The 20824-nt window shown below is 42.0% G+C and overlaps 2 protein-coding genes across 2 annotated transcripts; both read left to right on the plus strand.

Annotated features, from left to right (window-relative positions):
* Positions 1-2279: 2279 nt before the first annotated feature.
* Positions 2280-8630, plus strand: LOC149983200 (astacin-like metalloprotease toxin 5). The gene is made up of 11 exons (XM_090236603.1): positions 2280-2412; positions 2558-2623; positions 2783-2839; positions 2981-3049; positions 3176-3225; positions 6292-6373; positions 6465-6579; positions 6730-6902; positions 7770-7851; positions 8129-8250; positions 8358-8630. Exons 1-11 carry the CDS (start codon positions 2379-2381, stop codon positions 8360-8362), a joined length of 855 nt encoding a protein of 284 aa, XP_090092729.1. The 5' UTR covers positions 2280-2378; the 3' UTR covers positions 8363-8630.
* A 5381-nt stretch (positions 8631-14011) lies between these two features.
* On the plus strand, positions 14012-20118 carry LOC110523421 (astacin-like metalloprotease toxin 5). Its single transcript, XM_090236604.1, has 11 exons — positions 14012-14148; positions 14294-14359; positions 14516-14572; positions 14710-14778; positions 14879-14928; positions 17770-17851; positions 17946-18060; positions 18211-18383; positions 19257-19338; positions 19617-19738; positions 19846-20118. Exons 1-11 carry the CDS (start codon positions 14115-14117, stop codon positions 19848-19850), a joined length of 855 nt encoding a protein of 284 aa, XP_090092730.1. The 5' UTR covers positions 14012-14114; the 3' UTR covers positions 19851-20118.
* The last annotated feature ends 706 nt before the right edge of the window (positions 20119-20824 follow it).

The following is a 20824-nucleotide window of genomic DNA, read 5'->3' on the forward strand; positions in this document are numbered from 1 at the left end:
TTAGAGAAGATGAGGAGCTGCTGGGGAAGGAGGGGAAGAGAAGGTAACCTAATACGACCAGCAGAGGGAGACGGAGTGAAGAGAAAGAACAGGAACAAGACATAATATGACAATACATGACAGTTCCTGGGGAATAGGAGTGGAGCTAGGCACTGCAGGGCCTGGATTCACCTCTATATCACCAGAGGAACAGAGGAGGAGTAGGATAAGGGTATGGCTAAAAGCTATGAGAATTGGTCGTTTAGAACATCCGGAACAGAGAGTAAAAGGAGGTTTCTGGGGGCGATAAAATAGCTTCAAGGTATAATGTACTGACAAAGGTATGGTAGGATGTGAATACAGTGGAGGTAAACCTAGGCATTGAGTGATGATGAGAGAGATATTGTCTCTAGAAACATCCTTGAAACCAGGTGATGTCATTGCATGTGTGGTTGTATAAGGTTGGATAAGGTATAATGAGCAGGGCTAGAGGCTCTACAGTGAAATAAACACTAACCAGAACAGCAATGGACAAGGCATATTGACATTAAGGAGAGGCATGCTTAGCCGAGTGATCATAAGGGTCCAGTGAGTAGTGAGGTTGGTTGGGGTCACGGCGATTCAGACAGCTAGCCGGGCCATGGGTAGCAAGCTAGCAGAGGATGGAGATCTTTTTTTTAGCCACCTCATGCGTTTCCGTCGGTAGATTAGTGGGGTTCCGTGTGGTAGAGGGGATCAATCCAATGGGCAAAATAGATATAGTTATAGTGACCCAAGAAAATTGTCCGATAGACCTATTCAGATAGCAGCCGATAAGACAACTAACGATTAGCGGGCCATGGATGGGCGTTCAGGTAACGTCGCGACGGAGGGGCCAGTTGGCTAACTCCCTCGGGCGGATAATGTCGGTAGTCCAGTTGTGAAGGCCCGGTGGGGCTCCGCATCAGCAGTGAAACGGGTCCGGATAGGTGATTGTAGCCCAGGAGTGGCTGATGGAACTCCTCAGCTGGCTCGCTCCGGGATAATTGATGTTTGCTCCGGGACCGACGTAAGTAATAGTCACTCGGATAGCAGCTAGCTAGCTGCAAGATCCAGGTGTAAATGTCCAGAGCTTGCGGTAGAAATCCGGGGATATGGGGAGAAAATAGGTCCGGTATGCTCTGGTCTGAGTCGCTGTAAACTGCCGTTAGCTTCTCGAGCTAAAGGAAAGCTGATGACCACCAACCGTGGTTAGCTGAATACTAACGTTAGCCAGTAAACTGGCTAGCTTCTGGCTAGCTTCTAATATTTAAGATTTGAGGTGAATAATACTTTATTTTTTTTAAATTGGTGATGCGGGTTGCAGGAGAGTGTTTTGAAGTTGAGATTTTTAGAAAAAATATATATAAAAAGATATGCGAGGAAAATATGTAAATATATATATACACAGGACACGACAAGACGAAGACAAATGACGTCTGACTGCTATGCCATCAGTGATTTATGATTTTTTTTTGGAGCAGAATGTATTTCACAGCAATCCAGAAACAGATACATTTAGTTAAATAATGTTATCAGAATAAATGTACCTTGAATAAACTATTGCTGCGTTCATTTGCTAGTCGGAACAAGGAAACTGAAATTTCCGACTTGCTAACAGCTTGAACGCAGTACGTGTATACGGTAGTGTAAAGTTCTTAAGTAAAAATGATTTAAAGTACTACTGAAGTAGTTTTTTGCGTATTTGTACTTTATTATTAACTCCACTACATTTCTAAAGAAAATATGTACTTTTAACCCCAATGCATTTTCCCTGACACCAATAAGTACTTATTATTTAGTATACTCATGCAGCACAGCAATATGGTCCGATTCTCGCACCTATCAATAATTATCTTTGTATTTTTTATTTAACATTACTTAACCTCAATATAACAAGTTGTCTTACTGCTTACTACATACTGTTTCGGATCTGACGCAATCAATGTTGGAGTGTACCCTACCCTGTCTGTTCATATACATTTAAAAAACAACAAAATCCTGCTTTTACTTCATGACAATTGAGTCATTTTTCCACCACTGTACATAAGTGCAAATAATTTCAGACTAAGGTACTAAGAGTTTCCTAGTTCCGAGTAGCACTTGAACACGGCATATCACTGCCACGTTTTTTACTGTTTAACAGCGAGGCACATTCTTCTTCTTCCTTAGGTCGAAATGGCAGGAAATTAGAGAGCCACTTAGCGCCATATGTTGTTGAGGTTGAGAACTTAAAAGCAAGTGACCACACCAGCACCTGTTACTTTGTGATTGCTGCCCCACCCACTCTTTGACTGGAAAGAGAGCAAGTGTGTGAATTTGTTTGTGCCCTTTCTTTGGATCTTTTCTCCCAAATCCTGGGGGATGATCATCGTTGCAACATGGTTTGGCTTCTGATTCTCTGGGTTGTCCAAGGTAGGACCAGTAATTTTGTTGTTGTGACGTCCTACTTTTGAGTGTTTTTCATTTGAGGTACTGTAGGCCAGGCCAATTTCACAGATGCCATTTGGTTGACCATATTATTATGTCACATGTATTATGTTTCCCTTGTGTGTTTCAGTGGGCAGTGTTCCCATAGCCAATTTCACAAATGCTACTACTTCAAATGCTACTTTCCCTGCCACAGGTAGGCAGGCCTGCATTGGGGACCAGTCATTTCGTTAGGTGATAGGCTGAAAGCTAGGCCTCTTTCCTGTTTTTCACTGTTTTATTTAATGTATGCCAGCTGTACTGCAAAACTATGTACAGTTCTGCTTAGTAATATTTTTCTTCTTCTGTGTTTCAGTGGACAACTCTAAAAACCCCATCAACAATTCTACTAATGTGACTTTCTCTGCCACAGGTAGGCCTGCCTATACAGTGATTATCAAGTCAGTCTCTTGGGGTGATGGGGCCCAAAGAAACAACTCAATCTGTTGTCTTCAAGTGTATCTATCAATAAACAATGATATTGTAAATGTAGTTTGTTCACAATTCCCTTCAGGTTCTACTGCCTCGATGGGGCCACGTCGCAGACAAAATGATTGGTATAAAACACCTGAAACCAGAGAAGGTAACACATTCATTAGATGAAGCGTGCAATCCTGGACCTCTATCATGAGGTCTGGACTTTAATGGTACTGGAGGTCGTGACTTGTAACCAGTACATGTTGTTTCAGACCCTCTCTCTATGTTACAGAGGACTTACAGTTCGACCTTGCTATCATGGAGGGAGACATTCTGGTTTCGGTGAGTCTATGATCCCTGCTTTCTCTCCTGTTACTTGCGTCTTTTAGGCTGATGAATCCGATTAATACCACCTTCTGGTATACACAGCCTGAAGCTAATGACTGCAAAATAATTCAAGCCAGATTGTTGACTAGAAGTACATTTGAACTTGCTCTACCGGTTGGTTGTCCATGGTGTTGGTCCTTCAGATGGTCAAAATTTGAGACCCAAAATATCCACAGGAAAATAAACAATGCCTGCATACTACTAAGTGATAGAAATTTCAACTTCAGTACCGCCACTCTAAAAAGTTGCGTTAACAGTACTTTCCTGTGGATATTTGAACCATCTGAAGGATCAACACCACGGACCACCAGTAGAGTAAGTTTCAATGTCATTTTATTCAACATTCTGGCTTGTAAAGAGAACTGAAAGGATTTTGCAATCATTAGTTTCAGTCTGTATACCAGAAGCTGGTATGTGGCTTCTGAAAGCATTCATACCCCTTGACCTATTTCACATTTTTTGTGACAGCCTGAATTCTAAACGGATGAAATAAAAATTCTAACCCATCTACACAAAATACCCCATAATGACAGTGAACATGTTTTTGGGAATATTTGCGTGATTATTGAAAATCAAATGCAAAAATATGTCAACTATTCGCATCCCAGAGTCAATTCTTTGTAGAAGCACCTTAGGCAGTGATTACAGCTGTGAGTCTCTCTGGGTAAGTCTAAGAGCTTTCCACACCTGGGTTGTGCAACAGTTGCCCACTTAATTATTCTCCAAAATTATTCAAGCTGTCAAATTGGTTGTTAATTACTAAACAACCATTTTCAGGTCTTGCTGTAGATTTATCAACACTGTAACTCGGCCACTCTGGAACATTCTGTCTTGGTAAGCGACTCCAGTACAGATTTGCCCTTGTGTTTTAGGTTATTGTTCTGCTGCAAGGTTAATTATTTTCCCAGTGTCTGGTGGAAAGCAGACTATACCAGGATTTCCTCTAGGATCTTGCTTGTGTTTAGCTCATTCGTTTTTTTTTTCATCCTGAGACTTCCCCAGTCCGCAATGATTACAAGCATACCCATAACATGATGCATCCACCACTGCTTGAAAATATGAAGTGGTACTCAATAATCTATTGGATTAGCCTCTCATTACACTTTGTATTCAAGACAAAAAGATAATTGCTTTGACATTTTTTGCACTATTACTTTAGTGCCTTGTTGCAAACAGGATGCATGTTTTGGAATTTTATTCTATACAGGCTTCCTTTTCACTGTCAATCAGGTTAGTATTGTAGAGTAACTACAATGTTGTTCCATTCTCAGTTTCCTCCTATCACAGCCATTAGTCACTATTGGGCTCGTGGTGAAATCCCTGAGCGGTTTCCTTCTTCTCCGGCAACTGACTCAGGAAAGACACCTGTGTGTTTGTAGGGACTGGGTGTATTAATACACCATTCAAAGTGTAATTATTAACTTTACCATGCTCGACGGGAAATTCAATGTCTGCTTTTTTTTTATACCCGTCTGCCAATAGGTGCCTTTTGCGAGTTATATGAAAACCTCCCTGGTCGTTGCAGTTGAGTCTGTTTGAAATTCACTGCTTGTCTGAGACAGATAATTGTATGTGTGGGGTACAGAGATGAGGTAGTCATTCAAAATTCATGTTAAACTCTATTGCAGAGTGAGTCGTGCAAATAATAGATTTACTGTGTGTCAGCCAGTGACGACAATCTCAATTTAATCGTTGGCAACGCCCACTAGTTATTATATTTTTTTGGTGAAGATCTTAAAATATAGTTTACAAAACATTAGGAACACCTAGTATTGAGTTGCACCCCCCTTTGCCCTCAGAAAAGCCTCAATTCGTCGGGGCATGGACTCTACAAGATGTCGAGCGTTCCACAGGAATGCTGGCCCCATGATTTCCCCAATGCTTCCCACCGTTGTGCCCAGTTGGCTGGTAGTGGATCTCTAATCCGAAATGGCTCGTTCCATCTCATCCCACAGATGCTTAATTGGATTGAGATCTGGTGACTGGGCAGGCCACTGCACTAAGCTGAATTCACTGTCATGTTTGTGGAACCATTCCTGGACAATCCTGGCCTTGTGGCATGGGGCATTATCCTGCTTTAAAAAAATCCCTTCACAGATGGATACACTACTGCCATGAAGGGATGCACCTAGTTTTCAATGATGTTCAGATATCCTGTGGCGTTCAAACGTTGCTCCACTTTTATCATGTGTGCCGTGAACGCGTCACACTGCCTCTCACCAGCCTGCCATGTTGACTCACGGCATGATGGCTGCATGTGGTTTTCTCCATACCCTAGTCCTCCCATCGGCGTGAAATTGCATCAGACCAGATGTTTATCCAGTTCCCCTGTGTCCACTGCAACAAGTTATTTGCTGAAAGAAGTGCAACTCTGTAAGGTTGTTGGCCTCCATACCCCATTTGTGTCAAGGTACTACGAGTTGTGCGTTTTTATTGTCTCAGGGCACAAATGTTTTCCTGGGCTGTCAATTGACTAACTGTAGCCCGTCTGTTGCTCTGCACAATTCGTATCACCAATTTTTGACCATTGGCTGGATGTTCTTTGGGTGGTGGACCCTTCACACACACATGGGGGAAACTGGGTGTGAAATACCCAGCAACGTGGCAGTTCTTGACACACACAAACTGGTGAGCCTGGCACCTACCATACCCTGTTCAAAGGTACTTCAATATTTTGTCCTGCCCATTCCCCCTCTGAATGACATATATACACGATCCATGTCGCAAGGCTTAACAATCCTCCTTTAACCGGTTTCTTCATATACACTGATTGAACAGGTGACCTCTGTAAGGATCATAGCATTCACCTGGTCAGTCTGTCATGGAAAGTACTGTGTATATTGCTCCATTATCTTTTCTACATACTTAGTCTGGTTTTAGTCATTTAAGTTTACTTTGAAATAGTTTTACCATTTTAGAATGTAAAAAAAAATCATAGGGGAAATGCTGAAATAACAATTTAAATTTGAGGCCTATACTCTAGCGACAGCTGGATTTAAGACTAGGTGTTTTGTTCTACAGGAAGACCGACTAGCTGTGAAGTCACTTTGGCCGGAGAATGAAGGCGTCACTTCTATCCCCTACAAGATCAACGATGATCTGGGTGAGTGTGGAATACAGTAGGAGAGATGAGCACTAACACTAGATTTCTAATACAGTGAGAATGATATGCATTGTCTCTGATTCCCCCACAGTGGACAGAAAGGAAACTATGCTAGCAGCGTTCAAGATGATTTCAGACCAGACGTGTATCCTCTTCCACGAATACACCAATGAGATTAACTACATAGAGTTAATCTCTGGGACAGGGTGAGTCCAAAATGGTCACATTAACACACTCTCCTTCCCAGCAGTTTACAGTTAACTCACAACCGCTCCTTCATTTTCCTTTATTTTTCTCTCTTCCTGTCATATCCACTCTCTCCCCCCCTTCTCTCACCTTTCTTCCCTTAACTCTAGCTGTGCGTCGTATGTAGGTTTTCAGGGCGGGGCCCAGCCTCTGTACTTCGGTAGTGCCTGTAACGTGGGGAACCTGTGTCATGAGCTGATGCATGCCCTGGGCCTGCACCACGAGCACACACGGCCAGACCGTGACCAATACATCACCATACAGTGGGACAACGTGGTCTCCGGTAACTCGCACCAACACATGCTAAACCACCTCACGGGCATTGTATGTGGGGCAGGGCTGCTCAATTTGTCCCATGAAGAGCTGCAGTGTGCAGGCATTTGTACCAGCCCAACACTAGCACACCTTGTTCAGCTTTTTGTAGTCTGGAGTGAAGACCGTATAGAATAACTATTGACATTAGGTACTGCTAAAGCAGCAGCTGCTCTTCCTGGGGTCCAGACAACATGAAACCCTACATAACAAAAATAGACAGTACACCACAAGGACAGAACAACAGGCGTTCATATATTTATGCCTAAATGTTCCATGTATCATGTACTCATTACTGCAGCCATTAATTTCCCCATACATTGCAACCCTGTTCTCTACTGTTAAAATAGCTTTGTCTAAGCAGGTCCTGATAGCCTAATATCATAGTAACCTTGAATCCTGATATCCTAATCTCACAGCACCAGCTCTGTAACCATCAGTGTTCTTCAGTTTGAAACCAATACTATGTATTTCATAGACTAATTTCTAATTATGTGGAATATAACTGAATTCGTTAACTCCTGCGAATTTCCCCAGCAACCTTGTTCGCTAAATTCCCCTTACATGAATAGCACCACATTGTCATCTACAGTTGCCACCCATAATGGGTATCATGGGATAACATGTAAGCTCTTGAACTTGAAGGCCACCCGCTATGGGTTTCCTTAGGTAAGATGCAATAGTCATGCCTTGAATCGTGTAGAGTTTTCCTCCTGCTAGAGGTTCAACTTAATGGTTTCCATCTCAACAACTTGTCTAGATTTCCACTTTCATTCCCCTATATCACAATCACACCCAGCAGTGTCCACCAGTCACGTCTGCCTCTTTTAACTTCCAGGAAAAGAAGAGAACTTTAAGGTGAAGGAAGGAGACACTCAGGATCTGCCCTATGACTACGACTCCATAATGCACTACGGAACGTCAGTCACACTCCTGTCCTCCTGATTCCCAATGAAGTCTTAATTTTCCTCGCCTTGTTTTTAAACTGCTAACAATAAGTAAAGATGAGTTGTACATTATCTAGGTCCAGTAACATTTATCTGTGTCCCAAATGGCTCCCTATTTAAGTCACAACTTTTTTTACCTGGGCTCTGGTCAAACTAGGTGCACTATATTGGGAATAGGGTGACATTGTGATGCAGTCCTTGTTAAAGTAGCATTTCCTCAAATCACCCATTGTTGGGTTTCTCCTGGCAGTTATTACTTCTCATCAAACCGGAACCCCACTATTGACTCCAAGAAGAGTGGAGTCCAGATTGGACAGAGAAATCACCTGAGCCCCCTGGACATAGCACGCCTTAACAAACTCTATCAATGTGGTAAAGACGTGTGCACACAGACAGGAAACATATCAGAATTGGGCTGCCTTTGTAAATTTAGTCATTATCACTGTATTCTAACCATGTTCCTGTCCTGTCTTTCCCAGAATAACAATGCACAGTTTAGCATTTATTACACCATCGAAGAAGATTCCAACACCACTGCTGCCGACTGATTCCAACACGCATGGCACTGACCTCCTAACTTCTCTTCACAACAATGAATAAGTTGGACAAGTCCCTTAAAGCTTTCTGATGTATTATACGTGTGGCTGGCTGCAGGCAGTGGTTTTATTTCTCCTGTGTACTCTCGCTGCCTTGAATTAGGCCTATACCACGGCACTTGTCTTGGAAATAAATAAAATGACCTAGACTGAAAAGAATCCACTGTGTGATGTTGCTTGCAGTGTTCAATTTCATTCTAGAATGGACCTTCTCAGCTATGCTCATCATACGTCCAGGGTGGGATCAGAGAGGAAGACCATTAAATTAATGGTGGATTATACCTTGAACTTGGCCGACTAGCTAGGCAACAAATTATTTAAACGATGACGCTGTAACTCAGGACTTAGACAGCAGGGCTCATAGATTCACCAAAATCTGAATGTTGCGCTCTAGGAGGGTGTACCAAGAAACAGGTTTGAGGACTTGGCGAGGTAACTTTGGTGAGCTCAACTCAGGATAACCGGTTAGCATTAAGAGTGGCTCACCTTTTAGCAAGGAATACTAAACATATTTGTTTGAACTAGGCAAGTGAGTTAACAATAAATTCTTATTTACAATGACGGCCAAACCTGGATGACCCTGGGCCAATTGTGAGCCGCCCTATGGGACTCCCAATCACGGCCGAATGTGATGCAGCCTGGATTCAAACCAGGGACTGTGGTGACGCCTCTTGCACGGAGATGCAGTGCTTTAGACCTCTGCGCCACTCGGGAGGCCAATATAAACGTAACTTAAAAGAATTGACTGAGTTAGTCCATATAAGGAAGTCAGTCAATTGAAATGAATTCATTAGTCCCTAATCTATGGATTTCGCATGACAGTGCAAGGGTGCAGCCATGGGGTGGGCCTTGGAGGGCTCTTGCAGCCAGGCCCAGCATATCAGAATGAGTTTGTCCCCACAAGGGGCAATATTAGATGGAAATAGTAGCCAGCGGGGTTACAACTTCTCTAAAACAATGTTTGAGGCAGCTTATGGTTGAGAAATGAACATTTATATTCTCTAGCAACCGCTCTGGTGGGCCTTCCTGCAGTCAGCATGCCAATTGCACACTCCCTCAACTTGAGACATCTGCATTTTAGTGGCTTTTTATTGTCCCCAGCATAAGGTGCACCTGTGTAATGATCATGCTATTTCAGTTTCTTGATATGCCACACCTGTCAGGTGGAAGGATTATCTTGGCAAAGGAGAAATCCTCACTAACAGCAATGTGCACAAAAGATGGCAAAGTACTTAAGTAAAAATGATTTAAAGTACCACTAAAGTCATTTTTTGGGGTATCTGTACTTTAATATTTATATTTTTGACAGTTTACTTTTACTCCACTACATTTCTAAAGCAAATATGTACTTTTTACACCCGTACATTTTCCCTGACACCAAAAAGTACTTGTTATTTAGAATGTTGATGCAGGAAAGCATTATGGTCCGATTCAAGAGCCTATCGATATATTTTTAATTTAACCTCAATATAACAAGTTGTCATACTTTATTTTTTATTTCACCTTTATTTAACCAGGTAGGCTTGTTGAGAACAAGTTCTCATTTGCAAATGCGACCTGGCCAAGATAAAGCATAGCAATTCAACACATATAACAACACAGAGTTACACATGGAATAAACAAAACATACAGTCAATAATACAGTAGAAAAACGAAAAGTCTGTATACAGTGAGTGCAAATGAGGTAAGATAAGGGAGTTAAGGCAATAAATAGGCCATGGTGGCGAAGTAATTACAATATGGCAATTAAAAACTGGAATGGTAGATGTGCAGAAGATGAATGTGCAAGTCGAGATACTGGGGTGCAAAGGAGCAAAATAAGCTGGGCTATGTACAGGTGCAGTGATCTGTGAGCTGCTCTGACAGCTGGTGCTTAAAGCTAGTGAGGGAGATATGAGTCTCCAGCTTCAGTGATTTTTGTAGTTCGTTCCAGTCATTGGCAGCAGAGAACTGTAAGGAAAGGCGACCAAAGGAGGAATTGGCTTTGGGGGTGACCAGTGAGATATACCTGCTGGAGCGCGTGCTACGAGTGAGTGCTGCTATGGTGACCAGTGAGCTGAGATAAGGCGGGCCTTTACCTAGCAGAGACTTGTAGAGGACCTGTAGCCAGTGGGTTTGGCGACGAGTATGAAGCGAGGGCCAACCAACGAGAGCGTACAGGTCGAAGCGGTGGGTAGTTGTTAAAGGAATTTCATTCCTATATGTTCATCAACCAATTCAATTAAAACACTCTGTCCATTTCTAAGAAGTTGTAAGATACTTATTTGCATAAAATGGACAGAAACCAGTCTCAAAATCAATCAGTAGCGTTTATTCTCGAGAGTACTACATATAAATCATGTACATTAGTTTATATAGCTCCTATTTTGTCATAAATGTCTCTCCTCTCAGATACAATGTACAATGCTAATATACACTGCTCAAAAAAATAAAGGGAACACTTAAACAACACAATGTAAATCCAAGTCAATCACACTTCTGTGAAATCAAACTGTCCACTTAGGAAGCAACACTGATTGACAATAAATTTCACATGCTGTTGTGCAAATGGAATAGACAACAGGTGGAAATGATAGGCAATTAGCAAGACACCCCCAATAAAGGAGTGGTTCTGCAGGTGGTGACCACAGACCACTTCTCAGTTCCTATGCTTCCTGGCTGATGTTTTGGTCACTTTTGAATGCTGGCGGTGCTTTCACTTTAGTGGTAGCATGAGACGGAGTCTACAACCCACACAAGTGGCTCAGGTAGTGCAGCTCATCCAGGATGGCACATCAATGCGAGCTGTGGCAAGAAGGTTTGCTGTGTCTGTCACTGTAGTGTCCAGAGCATGGAGGCGCTACCAGGAGACAGGCCAGTACATCAGGAGACGTGGAGGAGGCCATAGGAGGGCAACAACCCAGTGTGGTTTTCCACTTTAATTTTGAGTGTGATTCCAAATCCAGACTTCCATGGGTTGATAAATTTGATTTCCATTGATAATTTTTGTGTGATTTTGTTGTCAGCACATTCAACTATGTAAAGAAAAAAGTATTTAATAAGAATATTTCATTCATTCAGATCTAGGATGTGTTATTTTAGTGTTCCCTTTATTTTTTTAGCAGTGTAGTTCACAAGCCTTCCCACATTGTCTGCCACCTGTTAAACAATCTACTACTAGCCCAAGGTCTCTCCCCTCCCTGGATAGAGACAGGATGTCCTGTAAGGAACACAGCATTCCAGCCAGTCTGATGATAGCTCCATTGGTTTCCAACAAGGAACAGAATGTCCTTCTAACTCTTGACGAAAACTACACACATTACATTCAGTATTATGATTATAATAAGATTCATACATCCATACAGTAACATAGTAGTATTCTAGTATTCTGTTTAGTTATAGTTCTGATTTAAATGTTTGTTTTTTTTATTTCACCTTATTGAACCAGGTAGGCTAGTGGAAAACAAGTTCTCATTTACAACTGCGACCTGGCCAAGATAAAGCATAGCAGTGTGAACAGACAGCAACACAGAGTTACACATGGAGTAAACAATAAACAAGTCAATAACACAGTATAATTATTTATTTATTTTTAATTTAAAAAAGCGTCTATATACATTGTGTGCAAAAGGCATGAGGAGGTAGGCGAATAATTACAATTTAGCAGATTAACACTGGAGTGATAAATGATCAGATGGTCATGTGCAGATAGAGATACTGGTGTGAAAAAGAGCAGAAAAGTAAATAAATAAAAACAGTATGGGGAGGAGGTTAGGTAAATTGGGTGGGCTATTTACCGATGGACTATGTACAGCTGCAGCGATCGGTTAGCTGCTCAGCAGATGTTTAAAGTTGGTGAGGGAGATAAAAGTCTCCAACTTCAACGATTTTTTTCAATTCGTTCCAGTCACAGGCAGCAGAGAACTGGAAGGAAAGGCGGCCAAATGAGGTGTTGGCTTTAGGGATGATCAGTGAGATACACCTGCTGGAGCGTGTGCTACGGGTGGGGGTTGCCATCGTGACCAGTGAACTGAGATAAGGCGGAGCTTTACCTAGCATGGACTTGTTGATGACCTGGAGCCAGTGGGTCTGGCGACGAATATGTAGCAAGGGCCGACTAGAGCATACAGGTTGCAGTGGTGGGTGGTATAAGGTGCTTTAGTAACACAGCGGATGGCACTGTGATAAACTGCATCCTGTTTGCTGTGTAGAGTATTGGAAGCCATTTTGTAGATGACATCTCCGAAGTCGAGGATCGGTAGGTTACTCAGTTTTACTAGGGTAAGTTTGGCGGCGTGAGTGAAGGAGGCTTTGTTGCGAAATAGAAAGCCGATTCTAGATTTGATTTTGGATTGGAGATGTTTGATATGTATATGTATACATAATTTAGTCATTATTCATAAAAATCCCTTAACATATCCACCCTATGACTAAATCTTATACATCCAATCACACCTCTATTTGTATTAGAATATTAAAAAGCACACATCTATTTTTATTAGAAATATTTATTGTTATCCAAATACAACCTAATAGAAACCAATATATGCATTTACACTGGCTGCTCTAGGCCTACATCAGAATCATAACTCTTCTGGTCGCAGTGGTGGGTAGTGTATGGGGCTTTGGTGACAAACTGGATGGCACTGTGATAGACTGCATCCAATTTGTGGAGTAGAGTGTTGGAGGCTATTTAGATGACATCGCCGAAGTCGAGGATCGGAAGGATGGTCAGTTTTACGAGGGTATGTTTGGCAGCATGAGTAAAGGACGCTGTGTTGCGATATAGGAAGCCGATTCTAGATTTAATTTTGAATTGAAGATGCTTAATGTGAGTCTGGAAGGAGAGTTTACAGTCTAACCAGACACCTAGGTATTTGTAGTTGTCCACGTATTCTAAGTCAGAGCCGTCCAGAGCAGTGATGCTGGACGGGCGGGAAGGTTCCGGTTCTCAATTATAGTGGATTTATCAGTGGTAACAGTGTTTCCTAGCCTCAGAGCAGTGGGCAGCTGGGAGGAGGTGCTCTTATCCTCCATGGACTTTACAGTGTCCCAGATCTGAGTGCACCCTGTCAGTCCATAAATACATTTTTAAAAACATGCGGCCTTATAAGGAATTTGATGTATAACATTTACTTTTTACTTTTACTCAAGTATGACAATTGAGTCATTTTTCCACCACTGTACTTAAGTACATTTAAAACCAGATACTTTTAGACTTTTACTCAAGTAGTGTTTTACTGGGTTACTGTTACTTGAGTCTATTAAAGTATCTTTACTTTGACTCAAGTATGACTATTGCATACTTTTTCCAGCACTGTGTGTTTAACTACAACCAGTTCGCATGTCTGACATTTCAGAGTTTCCTAGTTCCGAGTAGCACTTGAACACGGCGTATCACTGGCACGTTTTTTACTGTTTAACAGCGAGGCACATTCTTCTTCTTCCTTAGGTCGAAATGGCAGGAAATTAGAGAGCCACTTAGCGCCATATGTTGTTGAGGTTGAGAACTTAAAAGCAAGTGACCACACCAGCACCTGTTACTTTGTGATTGCTGCCCCACCCACTCTTTGACTGGAAAGAGAGCAAGTGTGTGAATTTGTTTGTGCCCTTTCTTTGGTTCTTTTCTCCCAAATCCTGGGGGACGATCATCGTTGCAACATGGTTTGGCTTCTGATTCTCTGGGTTGTCCAAGGTAGGACCAGTAATTTTGTTGTTGTGACGTCCTACTTTTGAGTGTTTTTCATTTGAGGTACTGTAGGCCAGGCCAATTTCACAGATGCCATTTGGTTGACCATATTATTATGTCACATGTATTATGTTTCCCTTGTGTGTTTCAGTGGGCAGTGTTCCCATAGCCAATTTCACAAATGCTACTACTTCAAATGCTACTTTCCCTGCCACAGGTAGGCAGGCCTGCATTGGGGACCAGTCATTTTGTTAGGTGATAGGCTGAAAGCTAGGCCTCTTTCCTGTTTTTCACTGTTTTATTTAATGTACGCCAGCTGTACTGCAAAACTATGTACAGTTCTGCTTAGTAATATTTTTCTTCTGTGTTTCAGTGGACAACTCTAAAAACCCCATCAACAATTCTACTAATGTGACTTTCTCTGCCACAGGTAGGCCTATACAGTGATTATCAAGTCAGTCTCTTGGGGTGATGGGGCCCAAAGAAACAACTCAATCGGTTGTCTTCAAGTTTATCTATCAATAAACAATGATATTGTAAATGTAGTTTGTTCACAATTCCCTTCAGGTTCTACTGCCTCGATGGGGCCATGTCGCAGACAAAAAGATTGGTATAAAACACCTGAAACCAGAGAAGGTAACACATTCATTAGATGAAGCGTGTAATCCTGGACCTCTATCACGAGGTCTGGACTTTAATGGTACATGTTGTTTCAGACCCTCTCTCTCTGTTACAGAGGACTTACAGTTCGACCTTGCTATCATGGAGGGAGACATTCTGGTTTCGGTGAGTCTATGATCCCTGCTTTCTCTCCTGTTACTTGCGTCTTTTAGGCTGATGAATCCGATTGATACCACCTTCTGGTATACACAGCCTGAAGCTAATGACTGCAAAATAATTCAAGCCAGATTGTTGACTAGAAGTACATTTGAACTTGCTCTACCGGTTGGTTGTCCATGGTGTTGGTCCTTCAGATGGTCAAAATTTGAGACCCAAAATATCCACAGGAAAATAAACAATGCCTGCATACTACTAAGTGATAGAAATTTCAACTTCAGTACCGCCACTCTAAAAAGTTGCGTTAACAGTACTTTCCTGTGGATATTTGAACCATCTGAAGGATCAACACCACGGACCACCAGTAGAGTAAGTTTCAATGTCATTTTATTCAACATTCTGGCTTGTAAAGAGAACTGAAAGGATTTTGCAATCATTAGTTTCAGTCTGTATACCAGAAGCTGGTATGTGGCTTCTGAAAGCATTCATACCCCTTGACCTATTTCACATTTTTTGTGACAGCCTGAATTCTAAACGGATGAAATAAAAATTCTAACCCATCTACACAAAATACCCCATAATGACAGTGAACATGTTTTTGGGAATATTTGCGTGATTATTGAAAATCAAATGCAAAAATATGTCAACTATTCGCATCCCAGAGTCAATTCTTTGTAGAAGCACCTTAGGCAGTGATTACAGCTGTGAGTCTCTCTGGGTAAGTCTAAGAGCTTTCCACACCTGGGTTGTGCAACAGTTGCCCACTTAATTCTTCTCCAATTATTCAAGCTGTCAAATTGGTTGTTCATTACTAAACAACCATTTTCAGGTCTTGCTGTAGATTTATCAAAACTGTAACTCGGCCACTCTGGAACATTCTGTCTTGGTAAGCGACTCCAGTACAGATTTGCCCTTGTGTTTTAGGTTATTGTTCTGCTGAAAGGTGAATTATTTTCCCAGTGTCTGGTGGAAAGCAGACTATACCAGGATTTCCTCTAGGATCTTGCTTGTGTTTAGCTCATTCGTTTTTTTTTTCATCCTGAGACTTCCCCAGTCCGCAATGATTACAAGCATACCCATAACATGATGCATCTACCACTGCTTGAAAATATGAAGTGGTACTCAATAATCTATTGGATTAGCCTCTCATTACACTTTGTATTCAAGACAAAAAGATAATTGCTTTGACATTTTTTGCACTATTACTTTAGTGCCTTGTTGCAAACAGGATGCATGTTTTGGAATTTTATTCTATACAGGCTTCCTTTTCACTGTCAATCAGGTTAGTATTGTAGAGTAACTACAATGTTGTTCCATTCTCAGTTTCCTCCTATCACAACCATTAGTCACTATTGGGCTCGTGGTGAAATCCCTGAGCGGTTTCCTTCTTCTCCGGCAACTGACTCAGGAAAGACACCTGTGTGTTTGTAGGGACTGGGTGTATTAATACACCATTCAAAGTGTAATTATTAACTTTACCATGCTCGACGGGAAATTCAATGTCTGCTTTTTTTTTATACCCGTCTGCCAATAGGTGCCTTTTGCGAGTTATTTGAAAACCTCCCTGGTCGTTGCAGTTGAGTCTGTTTGAAATTCACTGCTTGTCTGAGACAGATAATTGTATGTGTGGGGTACAGAGATGAGGTAGTCATTCAAAATTCATGTTAAACTCTATTGCAGAGTGAGTCGTGCAAATAATAGATTTACTGTGTGTCAGCCAGTGACGACAATCTCAATTTAATCGTTGGCAACGCCCACTAGTTATTATTATTTTTTGGTGAAGATCTTAAAATATAGTTTACAAAACATTAGGAACACCTAGTATTGAGTTGCACCCCCCTTTGCCCTCAGAAAAGCCTCAATTCGTCGGGGCATGGACTCTACAAGATGTCGAGCGTTCCACAGGAATGCTGGCCCCATGATTTCCCCAATGCTTCCCACCGTTGTGCCCAGTTGGCTGGTAGTGGATCTCTAATCCGAAATGGCTCGTTCCATCTCATCCCACAGATGCTTAATTGGATTGAGATCTGGTGACTGGGCAGGCCACTGCACTAAGCTGAATTCACTGTCATGTTTGTGGAACCATTCCTGGACAATCCTGGCCTTGTGGCATGGGGCATTATCCTGCTTTAAAAAATCCCTTCACAGATGGATACACTACTGCCATGAAGGGATGCACCTAGTTTTCAACACTGCCTCTCACCAGCCTGCCATGTTGACTCACGGCATGATGGCTGCATGTGGTTTTCTCCATACCCTAGTCCTCCCATCGGCGTGAAATTGCATCAGACCAGATGTTTATCCAGTTCCCCTGTGTCCACTGCAACAAGTTATTTGCTGAAAGAAGTGCAACTCTGTAAGGTTGTTGGCCTCCATACCCCATTTGTGTCAAGGTACTACGAGTTGTGCGTTTTTATTGTCTCAGGGCACAAATGTTTTCCTGGGCTGTCAATTGACTAACTGTAGCCCGTCTGTTGCTCTGCACAATTCGTATCACCAATTTCTGAATGATATATATATATATATATATATATATATACACGATCCATGTCGCAAGGCTTAACAATCCTCCTTTAACCGGTTTCTTCATATACACTGATTGAACAGGTGACCTCTGTAAGGATCATAGCATTCACCTGGTCAGTCTGTCATGGAAAGTACTGTGTATATTGCTCCATTATCTTTTCTACATACTTAGTCTGGTTTTAGTCATTTAAGTTTACTTTGAAATAGTTTTACCATTTTAGAATGTAAAAAAAAATCATAGGGGAAATGCTGAAATAACAATTTAAATTTGAGGCCTATACTCTAGCGACAGCTGGATTTAAGACTAGGTGTTTTGTTCTACAGGAAGACCGACTAGCTGTGAAGTCACTTTGGCCGGAGAATGAAGGCGTCACTTCTATCCCCTACAAGATCAACGATGATCTGGGTGAGTGTGGAATACAGTAGGAGAGATGAGCACTAACACTAGATGATTTCTAATACAGTGAGAATGATATGCATTGTCTCTGATTCCCCCACAGTGGACAGAAAGGAAACTATGCTAGCAGCGTTCAAGATGATTTCAGACCAGACGTGTATCCTCTTCCACGAATACACCAATGAGATTAACTACATAGAGTTAATCTCTGGGACAGGGTGAGTCCAAAATGGTCACATTAACACACTCTCCTTCCCAGCAGTTTACAGTTAACTCACAACCGCTCCTTCATTTTCCTTTATTTTTCTCTCTTCCTGTCATATCCACTCTCTCCCCCCCTTCTCTCACCTTTCTTCCCTTAACTCTAGCTGTGCGTCGTATGTAGGTTTTCAGGGCGGGGCCCAGCCTCTGTACTTCGGTAGTGCCTGTAACGTGGGGAACCTGTGTCATGAGCTGATGCATGCCCTGGGCCTGCACCACGAGCACACACGGCCAGACCGTGACCAATACATCACCATACAGTGGGACAACGTGGTCTCCGGTAACTCGCACCAACACATGCTAAACCACCTCACGGGCATTGTATGTGGACCAGGGGCAGGGCTGCTCAATTTGTCCCATGAAGAGCTGCAGTGTGCAGGCATTTGTACCAGCCCAACACTAGCACACCTTGTTCAGCTTTTTGTAGTCTGGAGTGAAGACCGTATAGAATAACTATTGACATTAGGTACTGCTAAAGCAGCAGCTGCTCTTCCTGGGGTCCAGACAACATGAAACCCTACATAACAAAAATAGACAGTACACCACAAGGACAGAACAACAGGCGTTCATATATTTATGCCTAAATGTTCCATGTATCATGTACTCATTACTGCAGCCATTAATTTCCCCATACATTGCAACCCTGTTCTCTACTGTTAAAATAGCTTTGTCTAAGCAGGTCCTGATAGCCTAATATCATAGTAACCTTGAATCCTGATATCCTAATCTCACAGCACCAGCTCTGTAACCATCAGTGTTCTTCAGTTTGAAACCAATACTATGTATTTCATAGACTAATTTCTAATTATGTGGAATATAACTGAATTCGTTAACTCCTGCGAATTTCCCCAGCAACCTTGTTCGCTAAATTCCCCTTACATGAATAGCACCACATTGTCATCTACAGTTGCCACCCGTAATGGGTATCATGGGATAACATGTAAGCTCTTGAACTTGAAGGCCACCCGCTATGGGTTTCCTTAGGTAAGATGCAATAGTCATGCCTTGAATCGTGTAGAGTTTTCCTCCTGCTAGAGGTTCAACTTAATGGTTTCCATCTCAACAACTTGTCTAGATTTCCACTTTCATTCCCCTATATCACAATCACACCCAGCAGTGTCCACCAGTCACGTCTGCCTCTTTTAACTTCCAGGAAAAGAAGAGAACTTTAAGGTGAAGGAAGGAGACACTCAGGATCTGCCCTATGACTACGACTCCATAATGCACTACGGAACGTCAGTCACACTCCTGTCCTCCTGATTCCCAATGAAGTCTTAATTTTCCTCGCCTTGTTTTTAAATTGCTAACAATAAGTAAAGATGAGTTGTACATTATCTAGGTCCAGTAACATTTATCTGTGTCCCAAATGGCTCCCTATTTAAGTCACAACTTTTTTTTACCTGGGCTCTGGTCAAACTAGGTGCACTATATTGGGAATAGGGTGACATTGTGATGCAGTCCTTGTTAAAGTAGCATTTCCTCAAATCCCCCATTGTTGCGTTTCTCCTGGCAGTTATTACTTCTCATCAAACCGGAACCCCACTATTGACTCCAAGAAGAGTGGAGTTCAGATTGGACAGAGAAATCACCTGAGCCCCCTGGACATAGCACGCCTTAACAAACTTTATCAATGTGGTAAAGACGTGTGCACACAGACAGGAAACATATCAGAATTGGGCTGCCTTTGTAAATTTAGTCATTATCACTGTATTCTAACCATGTTCCTGTCCTGTCTTTCCCAGAATAACAATGCACAGTTTAGCATTTATTACACCATCGAAGAAGATTCCAACACCACTGCTGCCGACTGATTCCAACACGCATGGCACTGACCTCCTAACTTCTCTTCACAACAATGAATAAGTTGGACAAGTCCCTTAAAGCTTTCTGATGTATTATACGTGTGGCTGGCTGCAGGCAGTGGTTTTATTTCTCCTGTGTACTCTCGCTGCCTTGAATTAGGCCTATACCACTGCACTTGTCTTGGAAATAAATAAAATGACCTAGACTGAAAAGAATCCACTGTGTGATGTTGCTTGCAGTGCTCTATTTCATTCTAGAATGGACCTTCTCAGCTATGCTCATCATACGTCCCAGGGTGGGATCAGAGAGGAAGTAGATCTAGTGTACCAGGAGAGACGACTTAAATTAATGGTGGTTTATACCTTAAACTTTGCCGAACTGCTAAGCGGTAGGCGCAACAAATTATTTAGAAACATAGACGCTGTAACACAGGACTTAGACAGCAGGGATCATTCACTCAATCTGAATGTCAACCTCCAGAAGGGTACGCTATGAAACAGGTTTGAAGAGTTGGTCAACTCTTGAGCTTAACTCAGGATAATCGGTACCACACAAGTGGCTCAACTTTTAGCCATTGTTTACTCAACAGAAATATAAATTCAACAATTTCAAAGATTTTACTGAGTTACAGTTCTAAGGAAGTTACTCAATTGAAATAAATTCATCAGGCCCCAATCTATGGATTTCACATGACTGGGCAGGGGTGTAGCCATGGGTGGGCCTTGGATGGCATAGGCTCACTGACTCGGGCGCCAACTCCAACCAATCATGAGTTTTTTCCCTTAACTCTCATTTGATTAAGAAATTATCACAAGTCAGAGTTATACTTAAACAATCTTTATTCACTTAAGGGAGCAGGTCATTACATCTCACACACACACAACGTTAATTGAGTGCTCTACGATAATCATGGCTGGT

This window comes from Oncorhynchus mykiss, chromosome 5 (genome assembly GCF_057628025.1).
Source record: "Oncorhynchus mykiss isolate SJ-2025 chromosome 5, ASM5762802v1, whole genome shotgun sequence".
In the NCBI taxonomy this organism is placed as follows: Eukaryota; Metazoa; Chordata; class Actinopteri; order Salmoniformes; family Salmonidae; genus Oncorhynchus; species Oncorhynchus mykiss.

What these genes read in the sequence shown, in the direction of transcription:
- LOC149983200 (XM_090236603.1), top strand. Translation starts at nt 2,379, where the DNA reads ATGGTTTGGCTTCTGATTCTCTGGGTTGTCCAAG. An exon ending in AACACCTGAAACCAGAGAAG is followed by an intron (nt 3,050 to 3,175) that starts GTAACACATTCA and finishes TCTATGTTACAG; the next exon opens with AGGACTTACAGTTCGACCTT. An exon ending in AGGGAGACATTCTGGTTTCG is followed by an intron (nt 3,226 to 6,291) that starts GTGAGTCTATGA and finishes TTTGTTCTACAG; the next exon opens with GAAGACCGACTAGCTGTGAA.
- LOC110523421 (XM_090236604.1), top strand. Translation starts at nt 14,115, where the DNA reads ATGGTTTGGCTTCTGATTCTCTGGGTTGTCCAAG. An exon ending in GATTCTCTGGGTTGTCCAAG is followed by an intron (nt 14,149 to 14,293) that starts GTAGGACCAGTA and finishes TGTGTGTTTCAG; the next exon opens with TGGGCAGTGTTCCCATAGCC. An exon ending in TCCATAATGCACTACGGAAC is followed by an intron (nt 19,339 to 19,616) that starts GTCAGTCACACT and finishes TTCTCCTGGCAG; the next exon opens with TTATTACTTCTCATCAAACC.